Genomic DNA, 13003 nt, shown 5'->3' with positions numbered 1-13003 from the left:
ACAGTGAGAAACGAGATCAGCACAAAGGAGATCCAGTAGGAGTCGTGCCCCGAGAACGGCAACATCCTACTGAGGCACGTAGCCGGTGGTCGGAATACCGAGGAAGTAACAGACTCTATGCATTACTTCAAACTCCGCAGGACAGTTAATTATAGGTTGGCTGTCTACCTTAAATTTCCTACGAAGACATAGGGGGCAATGCATCATACAGGTGCGTCCTAGCCATAACATACCTGGGGGATGAGAAACTAGTAACATCTGGAACGAAATAGAACGAAATAGATAGAACTAGAAAGAACGAACGAACTAGAACAGAAGTTGTGAGGACTATACCGAATGCTCAGCAGGGTAGCACTACAATGCACAGGCGCTATTGATAGGCAACGATTTCCACCTGCAAGGGGAACTCTGGATGTGCCATCGGATCGGCCGGTCTCTGACAGCCTGGTTAACCGTGCTCTGGATTGAGGATCCTGAAGTCTTCAGTAAAGAGGTAAAGAGACTGCAACCCTGTGCCCTCAACCCTGTGCCCTGCACCTCACACCATCACCATCCACCTTACTGGGAAGCCCTGGGGACATACTTCACCTGCGGGAAGTCACACCATCTAGCTGCCATCACATCATCTCAGTGGACCCCAAGCAGCGTCGGTCGCCCTGACTAAATACCACAGGTGGCATCACGAAACCTTGACAGACTCCTATCAACTTTTATTGGACGCCCCTTAGCAGGCTCACGGACCGGGTCCAGCCACCGTGACATCCCCAGAACCGAGACAAAGAGGACCGGTACAGAGTAACCCGCGGCCCTGCGTCTGGGGGCGATCCAACTTGGCGTCACGAACAGGATTGTACTTAGGCCTGAAGAAGCAGGTCATGTGGAACAGCAGGAACTGTGATTGAATTGTGCATAATCCATGATTTATTGCAAGGACTGTGTATTGCTGATTGTCGCAAGATTCCCGCCAAAACCGCCGCCATTACAGCGCCACGAGGAGCGCAGGAGAAGAAGAAGGGCGTGGTAGTGGGCGTGAAAGAGCTGCAGAGCGCGAAAGATAATGGCCGCCCAGTCTAAGTGTTGCTGCATTCTGAGGGCGTGCCCGTCAGCCGCTGAGGACCGCCTTCTGATCCTCTATGGAGGGTGGGGACAATGGGGACGGAGCCGCCCCCGAAAAAGAGCCCGGGAAGAAGATCCAGAGGAGGGGACAAAGATGGCGGCTTCCAGGACCCCGCATGGCGATGTCCCTGCCCAGCGCGGAGCTACAGCACCCGTACCAGCCCCGGAACCACCGACGCTGCAGAGGTTGACAGTTGCGGAGCCGTCTAGAGAGATACCCGGCAGGAGGATGATGCATGACGGCTGGGTGGCCACGGCCGAAGCCTGGCGGCTGGCGTGTTACCGAGAGGCCTGCGCTCGTGTGAGTACCCGGTTGGTTCACCCGACGGAGATCCGTCTTTCACCTGCATCCCCTCCTTTACCCGCTCCGACTGCGGCAGGCCCCCGAACCCGGCCAGGGGATCGCGCACCGCAGGAGCCAGACCAGAGGATCCTGCCGGTGACGGAACACCAGCGATGCCTGGTGGCGGCATGGAGGAAGCAGCCACGACCTGTGACCATGATTGACCTCACAGAGGAGGTGAAGGTCTCACCATCACACTGGGGAGTAGTGGTCCTCTTCAACCCCAAGGAAGAGAGGGGAATTATTCAGGAGATTGGAGAGCCCCTGCAGGTCTATGTCGCCCGGAGTGAGGTGGAGCCCTGCTATGGAGCAGTCGATGAGGACTGTGATCTGAAGCCAGGAGATGCCGTGACCTACACCCGATGGCAGAGGGGGATCGGCTGGATGGCCAGAGGCGTCCAGCGGTGTGCAGTCCTCCAGTTCGCAGCTGAGACTCCAGAGGAAGGAGCCTCCACTACAGACCATCCAACTGACCTGGCCCCTCATGCAACTGTGGGATCCACCCGTTCCCGACCGAGAGAGGTGGTCTGTGAGGTACGGCCACAACCACCCATGCAGAGGACATAAACCTCGGAAACCTGAAAATGTACATAGTTAACTCTTTGCTTTCCTTCCCCTTTTTGCTGCTTAAACCCGTCCAGGGTTAACTCATAGGGATCCCTTTGTTTACCCGGGATCTCTCTTCCTTTTATTTGTTTATAATTGTTTTCAAAGACTGCCAGATCATGAACAGTGAATGATTCCAAAACTGTGTTTGTAAACAGTTTGCGCCTTATTAAAGGCGCCCTCTACTGGTTTTACATCGAAATAAGACTTTGCGAAGAGACTGCTTGAATACAGCACAGAAGGTCTTGCTTTCAATAGACTTGCAGACAGAGAGAATCTGCACTACCTCAAAGAGACTTGGTTCCCTCTTAAAGGGAATGTTCACCTGTTGCACTAAGTTATAATGTTGCCTTAAGAAAAGAACAGTTGACATGTTAATAATGTTGTGATTCAGAAAAGTTTGATAATGTTGCTAGAAATTGAGGACAGGAAAGATTGAAAGTTAACCCGTAGGGGTTAGAGAAAGAGTCTTCCAGAGAACCGTAGAAAGATGATTGGTTACTGACAGAAAGACAATGACAGTAGGCCCAGCCAAGGAGCTAGGCGGTCCTGCATTGGTGAAGCTAGAAAGAAAAAAAGAAAAGTTGAGTTATCTTGTAGTACTTTATAGTAGGCCTTTAGTGGGTTCAGCTTATACGCCCTTAGAGGAAAAGTTAAATTATTGTTCAGAATTTGCACTTAGTAGAATACCCGGCAGGGTACCAGAAGTTATTTATAGTCAAAAATGTTATTTAAAAATATTTAACCTTGTTGTGTTTGTAACATTCAAGTGTCCTCACCTCCCATAAAGGGAAGCATTGTTACTTGTTTCAAGCATTTCAAAAATTTTGTATATCTTTTGCTGATATGTATTGTTGTTCTTCTTCCCAGTCCATTAGTACTGGAATTAACCGGGGGGGAGTGCAGCACCCCAGAGTTCTGGTCGTTGCAGTAACGTCACTCTGCCACTAAGGGGAGTGATGGTACGTCTGATGGCACTAAAGGAGTTCTCTGACCAGGTATCACCAGCACACATTACACTTCACACTCCGGCCACTAGGGGGAGTAAAAGGCTTTATTATTGGGCCACTCCTCACACCAGTAAAACTAGGGGTTGGACAGGAATTTAGATTAGAAGCTGACTGGGTTGGATTCAGGCAGCATCCCGTGGCAGGGGGTGCTGCAGGGAGAAGATTCATGGGGGTCCCTGTCAGGCGTGGGAACCTGGCAGGTACCTAGCGAACAGAACGTTACGGAACTGTGCATGCACTTCCTTGCGGCGGTATCCTAAGAAAGAGACACGAAGCGAAGGATATTGTGGAACAGTGAGAAACGAGATCAGCACAAAGGAGATCCAGTAGGAGTCATGCCCCGAGAACGGCAACATCCTACTGAGGCGCGTAGCCGGTGGCCGGAACACCGAGGAATTAACAGACTCTATGCCTTACTTCAAACTCCGCAGGACAGTTAATTATAGGTTGGCTGTCTACCTTAAATTTCCTACGAAGACATAGGGGGCAATGCGTGGAGAGGGGCGTCTCTAGGGTCCCGAAAGAGCTCCGAGCCTTCCCGTCATACGGGTGCGTCCTAACCATAACATACCTGGGGACGACAAACTAGTAACATCTGGAACGAAATAGAACGAAATAGAAAGAACTAGAAAGAACGAACGAACGAACTAGAACAGAAGTTGTGAGGACTATACCGAATGCTCAGCAGGGTAGCACTACAACGCACAGGCGCTATTGGTAGGCAGCGAATTCCACCTGCAAGGGGAACTCTGGATGTGCCATCGGATCGGCCGGTCTCTGACAGCCTGGTTAATCGTACTCTGGATTGAGGATCCTGAAGTCTTCAGTAAAGAGGTAAAGAGACTGCAACCCTGTGTCCTCGTTATTGTCTGCACCTCACACCATCACCATCCACCTTACTGGGAAGCCCTGGGGACATACTTGACCTGCGGGAAGTCACACCATCTAGCTGCCATCACATCACCTCAGTTGACCCCAAGCAGCGTCGGTCGCCCTGACTGAATACCACAGGTGGCGTCACGAAACCTTGACAGACTCCTATCACATTTTATTGGACGCCCCTTAGCAGGGTCACAGACCGGGTCCAGCCACCGTGACATCCCCAGAACCGAGACAAAGAGGACCGGTATCGAGTAACCCGCAGCCCTGCATCTGGGGGCGATCCAACTGACCTTACCCTGCTGCAGGAGGGAAGGAGGAGAGAAAGTGAGCTTCCTGCTGACAGGAGGGGGCGGGGATAGACGGTGGAGATCATGCGGCATCAGAAACAAAAAGGGAAAAAGCATGCAAATCCAGTCAGTCAGATGCCGATGCAGGTTAGCGTGGAGAAGATAAGTGAGCGGTGTGCTAGGCTGACCCTTCCCCCACCTGAGAGTACCAGGCCAGGTACCGGCCGTGCTGCTGCCGTCTAGGAGGAAAGAAGCTGTAGTGCTGGGGGAATAGTGTGCCAGTGTAGCCATGTAGAGCTATGTGCACAGAGCTGAGCTGGGGCAGGAAACGAGAGTGGTGAGTCGGGCGCAGTGTCTGCTGACAGGGCAGAGCGTGCAGAGCATATAGCCCGACCCGACAGTACTCCTTCATATAGGTCCACCGCTGATATACTACTAGGTGACAGACCCCCTTCATCCTGTGCGATTGGAGGAGACGCAGACTTGATATCGAGGACTGTATCAGGTGTGCGACGCCAAGAGAGGCAGGTGACTAGGCCCGAGCCTTGTCACCCAGGACTAGTGTACGCCGCAGAGCAAAGTCCCATTCCGGCGGTCTCTTATCTGAGGACTCAGTACCGTGCTAGACACCTTTAGGTACGGGAAATCCACCCACTCCCAGAGACTGTGTTGAGATGTCACGCGCCGCTGTTGTCGGTGCCACTGTTGGAACCAAGAGACGCTGCACAGAAGAAGACTACAGTCTGATAAATTTCACCCCTTTAATTCAGAACTATCGTTCGTCCCTTTCCTACCCTGCTACTCTCCCAGTTCTGCCCCATTCCCTACCACCACCCTGCAACCCATTACTCCCTGCGTGGAGTGCATTGATTGTTAAATAAATACTTTAACTCTTGATCTGCCTCCTGTCCATGGCGACATCCCGTGTTCCCACAGAGTATTACACATGCACACCATCTTCCATTCCAGATCATTGCTTTTGCTTTCTATAAAGTTGTAGCATTCTAAAGCAGACGCACCAGTCACAGCAGACCTCCATGAATAGTAGAGCAGCAGACACAACCTCCTGCGGACTGCTGCTCCACAATTCAACAGGGCTCACCGGAGGAGACAGGAAAGGGTTTTGGGGTTTTACTTAAACTTGTAATCATTTAATCATCCGGCTTATAATTTGTACCGTATTCATCTGTAAATATATAACAATTGTTCTATACTTACGGTACACGTGTTTTGGGGAATTTCTGAATATCATTTACAGACATTTCCTGCAAAAAAAAGAAATGAAGAACTAAATATAAATTTCAATGAAGTACAGTATAATAAATTGGATATACTCGACTACCTAATGACACTGATACTGTATTTTTTTATATCTGATTACACCAAGCTTAAGAGATGTTTCGCAAGTTAGTTCTTATGTGGATATATATGAGATTTTGTGGACTAAGGCTAAGTTCCCACAATGAACTTAACGAGAGTTTTTAATGTTGCAAATTTTCTGCAGCATTTCTACATCTACTAGGTAAATAGTTTACTTGAAATGTTTTCATTGCACTTTTGAGTGCTTTTTTATCGCATTTTTTAAGCTTCAATTTTTGTCTCTTGTTGACATGTTATGCACTAAATAAAGCTTCTTTTTTTCTACATACTGGTATTTGGCACTATCAAAATTTTATTGATGTAGTATCTGTGGCAGAAATGCTTCAAAGCCAGAAGTGAATCCAATAAGAAGAGAAGGCAAAAGTTCTTTCTTTATAATTTCCAATACTTTTGAATACATTTCTGAATTTGGCTCAACATTTTTTACCAAAAATTACATCTCAAAATGTATGAAAAACTTTGTGTGTGATCCCTGACTAAGGCTACTGTATGTGTACACAGCTTTTTTTTGGTGAATTCTGCCCAGAATTTGCCCAAAAGAGTGTGACAGAAGCACACCATAGTACAACCCCTGGCAAAAATTATGGAATTACCGGCCTTTGAGGATGTTCATTCAGTTGTTTAATTTTGTACAAAAAAAGCAGATCACAGACATGACACAAAACTAAAGTAATTTCAAATGGCAACTTTTTAGCTTTAGAAACACAAAGAAATCAAGAACAAAAAAATGTGGTAATCAGTAATGGTTACTTTTTTTAACCAAGCATAGGGGAAAAATTATGGAATCACTCAATTCTGAGGAAAAAATTAAGGAAATGTAAATTTTCATACCCAAAAATAACACCTGCATCAAATTAGCTCTGCTCATTAGTCTGCATCTAAAAAAGAGTGATCACACCAAGTGAACGGACATGAATCATGGCTCCAACATGAGAGATGTCAATTGAAACAAAGGAGAGGATTATCAAACCCTTAAAAGAAGGTAAATCATCACGTAATGTTACAAAAGAAAAGATGCTGGTTGTTCACTGTCAGCTGTGTCTAAAATCTGGACCAAATACAAACAACATGGGAAGGTTGGTAAAGGGACACTGTCACCTGAATTTGGAGGGAACAATCTTCAGCCATGGAGGCGGGGTTTTGGGATGTTTGATTCACCCTTTCCTTACCCGCTGGCTGCATGCTGGCTGCAATATTGGATTGAAGTTCATTCTCTGTCCTCCATAGTACACGCCTGTGCAAGGCAAGATTGCCTGGTGCAGGCATGTACTACGGAGGACAGAGAATGAACTTCAATCCAATATTGCAGCCATCATGCAGCCAGCGGGTAAGGAAAGGGTGAATCAAACACCCAAAACCCCCGCCTCCATGGCTGAAGATTGTTCCCTCCAAATTTAGGTGACAGTGTCCCTTTAAAGGCAAATATACTGCTAGACCAAGGAAGATATCAAAGCGTCAAGACCGAAAACTTAAAGCAATATGTTTCCACAACAGGAAATGCACTACAAAACAAATGAGGAACAAATGGGTTGAAACTGGAGTCAACATCTGTGATCAATCTGTAAGAAACCGCTTAAAGGAATTGGGATTTACATACAGAAAAGCTAAACGAAAGCCATCGTTAACACCCAAACAGAAAAAACAAGGTTACAATGGGCTAAGCAAAAACAATCGTTGACTGTGGATGACTGGATAAAAGTCATATTCAGTGATGAATCACGAATCTGAATTGGGCAAGGTGATGGAACTTTTGTTTGGTGCTGTTCCAATGAGATTTATAAAGATGACTGCTGAAGAGAACATGTAAATTTCCACAGTCATTGATTATATGGGGCTTCATGTCAGCTAAAGACACTGGGGAGACGGCTGTCATTACATCTTCAATAAATGCACAAGTTTATGTTGATATTTTGGGCACTTTTCTTATCCCCTCAATTGAAAGGATGTTTGGGGATGGTGAAATAATTTTTCAAGATGATAATGCATCCTGACAGAGCAAAAACTGTGAAAACATTCCTTGAAAAAAAGACACATAAGGTCAATGTCATGGCCTGCAAATAGTCCGGCTCTCAATCCAATTGAAAATCTTTGGTGGAAGTTGAATAAAATGGTCCATGACAAGGCTCCAACCTGCAAAGCTGATCTGGCAACAGCAATCAGAGAAAGTTGGAGCCAGATTGATGAAGAGTAGGGTTGAGCGACTTTGTTTTTTAGGGTTGAGTCGGGTTTCGCGAAACCCGACTATCTCAAAAGTCGAGTTGAGTGGAATCGGCCGATTATCGCGAAAAGTCGGGGATCGACCGAAACACGAAACCCAATGCAAGTCAATGGGGGAGCATAGTCGGCAGTGAGTGGAGGCCAGGAAAACATGTACAGTGCCCATTTTAATGGCAAAAACATACATTCTTGTTACTGAAGCTTGACAATCTTAATTTACCTTATAATAATAGTAAGGCATTGGAAATTGGGGGTCATTTGACTAAAGTTGTGGGGGGTAGGGCTGGTTCAAGTATTTAGTGGGCCCAGGAAATCTGGACCACGTCACGGCAGTGGAGCAGGGAGAGGTAAGTATTTCAACTTTGCAAGTGCTGTGATCCTGAGCAAGCAGGGGGGGCCCACTCGTTGGCATTGGCACTGGCACAGGGCCCCTCAAAGTACGGCGGTGTGTTTGCACGGCGGGGGCGCCTCCCACCGGCAGCGACACTTTTGCGTACTATGAGGGGCCCTGTGCCAGTGACATCGCCAACGAGTATTCCTCCCCCCACCTGATGAAGGAACCTGCACCTTCATCTGCACCTTCATCTTTGTCCCCGTGTAAGGTGGTATGGTATGCGGGAAGGGGAACCTGACTTTCAGCAGGGTCACAATCTTGCTGTGTAGGGTGCACGGGGAATGTTGCGTTATGGGTCAATGTACCAGCAGACTCATCTATTACTGGCTGGGCAATGGGCATGATGAGGAGGAAACAGATATGGGCCCAAAGAATAAAGTGGGCTAAATGCAGTTCAAAATTGGTAACAGGACTAATCTGGGGGCATTGCTTTGTTCAGTGGAGGACAACTGGAATGAGAGGCTGACAGAGAGTAGGCCCAAATCAGTACGTAGTCTAAATGCAGTTCAAAATTGGCAACAGTAGTAAACAGGCGGCACAGCTTTGTTCAGTGGAGGAGAACAGCAAGGAGCGGCAGACACTGATAGTAGGCCCCAACCCAACTAGTAGGCCCACTGCAGTTTTAAAATTTAGATAGGCTGAAAACCAGATAATTGTAGGTCATTTTTTGTAAAGAGGACAGCTGTATTGAGTGGCGCAGCCAGACACTACAAGTAGGCCTTACACCACAAAGTTGGCTCGACGCAGGTTTAAAAAAGGTTACATGGGTACACGGTCTGCATTGGTGCGCTCAGTGGAGGACAATTGGAAGGAGGGACCGCAGAAAGACTTAGTAGGCCTAACATAACAAAAGTAGGCTGTAGGCACTTTAAAATAGGTTCCAGGGGTACACGGGCAGCAGTGGTCTGGCCAGTGGAGGACTATTGGAAGGAGGGACCGCAGACAGGCTTAGTAGGCCTAACATAACAAAAGTAGGCTGTATGCACTTTAAAATAGGTTCCAGGGGTACACGGGCAGCAGTGGTCTGGTCAGTGGAGGACTATTGGAAGGAGGGACCGCAGACAGGCTTAGTAGGCCTAACATAACAAAAGTAGGCTGTAGGCACTTTAAATTAGGTTCCAGGGATACATGGGCAGCAGTGGTGTGGTCAGTGGAGGACTATTTCTATTATGTACCGCAGACAGGCTTAGTAGGCCTAACATAACAAAAGTAGGCTGTAGGCACTTTAAAATAGGTTCCAGGGGTACACGGGCAGCAGTGGTCTGGTCAGTGGAGGACTATTGGAAGGAGAGACCGCAGACAGGCTTAGTAGGCCTAACATAACAAAAGTAGGCTGTAGGCACTTTAAAATAGGTTCCAGGGGTACACGGGCAGCAGTGGTGTGGTCAGTGGAGGACTATTGGAAGGAGGGACCACAGACAGGCTTAGTAGGCCTAACATAACAAAAGTAGGCTCTATGCACTTGGAATTATCTTGCAAGGGTACACATGCAGCAATGGTGTTGTCAGCGGAAGCTGATTGTAAGGAGTGTCTGACAGTTAGTACTCCTAAAAAATAAATAGATGTTAATGTCTCGCAATACAACAAAACCAAAAAACAAAAGGGTGGCATACTTAGGTACAGGGATGGGCTCCTCTGCTGAGTTTCAGACCTAGTAATTTGGCGCAAAGTATTTACTGGTGTAAATATAGGACACTGCCCCTGACTATTTTATGTAGCATCATACATTTCAACACATTGGTATTGTCAGTGCCAGGCATTGAAGGATGCCAGCGCATAGACTAAACATTGGTGGAGCTGTGAGAGATAATTTTGCATGTGGTAGAGCAATGTTTGAGCTGGGGGGAACTCTCTTGTGGCTGGCGGTACAGGCCCAGGGCCCCTCATGTTACAACGGTGTGTCTGACGTTGGTTGCGCGCCACCACCGCCAGAGACACTTTATTGTACTATGAGGGACCCAGTGGCAGTGCCGTCGACCAAAAGCGTGCACACCCACCTCTTCAGACAAATGGCACTCTTATGGGTGCTTGCGCCAAGTGGCAAGACCACGGCCCCGTGGGGGGAGTTTGGCCATTTAGGGAGGTGTAAACATGTCGTATGCTGGACAAACAGCTGCTGCAAATTACGAGATTGGAAAACTCAGTCAGAGCAGTCCACAAGCAAGACCTTTTCATTGGAAAGCTAGGTGTCAGCCGGGAAAGGTGGGTCAAAATAATTCGAAATCCAGTAGTGGTTCATTTTAATGAAGGTTAGATCATCAACATTTTGGGTAGCCAGACGAGTCCTTTTTTCGGTTAATATTGAACCAGCAGCACTGAATACTCTTTCTGATAGCACACTAGCTGCTGGGCAAGCAAGCTCCTGCAATGCATATTCTGCCAATTCTGGCCAGGTGTCTAATTTGGATGCCCAGTAATCAAATGGGAATGACGGTTGAGGGAGAACATAGTTAGTAACCATACTGGACAAATGTTGTCTCCTGTCACTTTGAATTGATGCTGCAGTACCTGTCCTGTCTGCGGTCATAGCAAAATCACTCCACAACCTGGTCAGAAAACCCCTCTGTCCAACGCCACTTCTGATTTGTGCACCTCTAACACTTCTGGTCTGCTGCCCCCCGCAGCTCGTGTGAGAACGATCGCCGGCGCTATGTGCTGGGAATGCCTGAATCAAACGGTCAACAAGAGTTGATTGTTTGGTTGCTAATATTTGTTCCAGGTTCTCATGTGGCATAATATTTTGCAATTTGCCTTTATAGCGAGAATCAAGGAGGCAGGCCAACCAGTAATCGTCATCGGTCATCATTTTAATAACGCGTGGGTCCCTTTTGAGGATACGTAAGGCATAATCCGCCATGTGGGCCAAAGTTCCAGTTGTCAAATCTGCGGTTGTGCTGGGTTGAGGGGCAGTTACAGGCAATTCTAAGTCACTTGTGTCCCTCAAAAAACCAGAACCCGGCCTTGCCACGCCACCAATTTCCAGTGGCCCCGGAGAAGCTTCCTCATTAAAAAAATACTCATGCCCATCATCCTCCTCGTCCTCCTCCTCCTGTTCGCCTGCTACCTCGTCCTGTACACTGCCCTGACCAGACAATGGCTGACTGTCATCAAGGCTTTCCTCTTCCTCTGCTGCAGACGCCTGCTACTTTATGTGCGTCAAACTTTGCATCAGCAGACGCATTAGGGGGATGCTCATGGTTATTATGGCGTTGTCTGCACTAACCAGCCGTGTGCATTCCTCAAAACACTGAAGGACTTGACACATGTCTTGTATCTTCGACCACTGCACACCTGATTACTCCATGTCTGCCATCCTACTGCCTGCCCGTGTATGTGTATCTTCCCACAAATACATAACAGCACGCCTCTGTTCGCACAGTCTCTGAAGCATGTGTAGTGTTGAGTTCCACCTTGTTGCAACGTCGATGATTAGGCGATGCTGGGGAAGGTTCAAAGACCGCTGATAGGTCTGCATATGGCTGGAGTGTACGGGCGAACGGCGGATATGCGAGCAAAGTCCGCGCACTTGGAGGAGCAGGTCGGATAACCCCGGATAACTTTTCAGGAAGCACTGCACCACCAGGTTTAAGGTGTGAGCCAGGCAAGGAATGTGTTTCAGTTGGGAAAGGGAGATGGCAGCCATGAAATTCCTTCCGTTATCACTCACTACCTTGCCTGCCTCAAGATCTACAGTGCCCAGCCACGACTGCATTTCTTTCTGCAAGAACTCGGACAGAACTTCCGCGGTGCGTCTGTTGTCGCCCAAACACTTCATAGCCAATACAGCCTGCTGACGCTTGCCAGTAGCTGCCCCATAATGGGACACCTGGTGTGCAACAGTGGCAGCTGCGGATGGAGTGTTTGTGTGACTGCGGTCTGTGGACGAGCTCTCGCTTCTGCAGGAGGATGAGGACGAGGAGGAGTGGGGGCGAACAGCTACAGCCAACTGTTTCCTAGACCGTGGGCTAGGCAGAACTGTCCCAATATTGCTGTCCCCTGTGGACCCTGCATCCACCACATTCACCCAGTGTGCCATGATGGACACGTAATGTCCCTGGCCATGCCTACTGGTCAATGCATCTGTTGTCAGGTGCACCTTTGTGCTCACAGATTGCCTGAGTGCATGGACGATGCGCTCTTTAACATGCTGGTGGAGGGCTGTGATGGCTTTTCTCGAAAAGAAGTGTCGACTGGGTAGCTCGTAGCGTGGTACAGCGTAGTCCATCAGGGCATTAAAAGCTTCGCTTTCAACTAACCGGTAGGGCATCATCTCTAACGAGATTAGTCTAGCTATGTGGGCGTTCAAACCCTGTGTACGCGGATGCGAGGATGAGTACTTCCTTTTTCTAACGAGAGTCTCATGTAGGGTGAGCTGGACTGGAGAGCTGGAGATCGTGGAACTAGCGGGGGTGCCGGTGGACATGGCAGACTGAGAGACGGTTGGAGACGGTACTCTTGCTGGTGCCCTACATGCAGTGTTTCCTACTACGAAACTGGTGATTCCCTGACCCTGACTGCTTTGGCCTGGCAACGAAACCTGCACAGATACTGCAGGTAGTGCGGAAAATGGTGGCCTTCCAGTGACGCAAGGGATGTAGCGTTGCTGACTAGCTTCATTGGCCGAGGGTGCTACAACCTTAAGGGATGTTTGGTAGTTAGTCCAGGCTTGCAAATGCATGGTGGTTAAATGTCTATGCATGCAACTTGTATTTAGACTTTTCAGATTCTGACCTCTGCTTAATGTAGTTGAACATTTTTGACAAATGAC

The 13003-nt window shown here is 48.2% G+C and overlaps 1 protein-coding gene across 1 annotated transcript in view; it reads right to left on the bottom strand.

Moving 5' to 3' along the window:
- LOC138674460 (lymphocyte cytosolic protein 2-like) overlaps positions 1–13003 on the bottom strand; it is a 652779-nt gene that overhangs the window by 532260 nt on the left and 107516 nt on the right. Inside the window, exon 3 of the mRNA XM_069762300.1 lies at positions 5463–5509. Within this exon, the coding sequence (XP_069618401.1) occupies positions 5463–5509 (47 nt within the window). The remainder of the gene's footprint in view (positions 1–5462; positions 5510–13003) is intronic.

Source organism: Ranitomeya imitator, chromosome 4 (assembly GCF_032444005.1).
Source record: "Ranitomeya imitator isolate aRanImi1 chromosome 4, aRanImi1.pri, whole genome shotgun sequence".
Lineage (NCBI taxonomy): Eukaryota > Metazoa > Chordata > Amphibia > Anura > Dendrobatidae > Ranitomeya > Ranitomeya imitator.
This window is presented reverse-complemented; position numbering and strand designations above follow the sequence as displayed.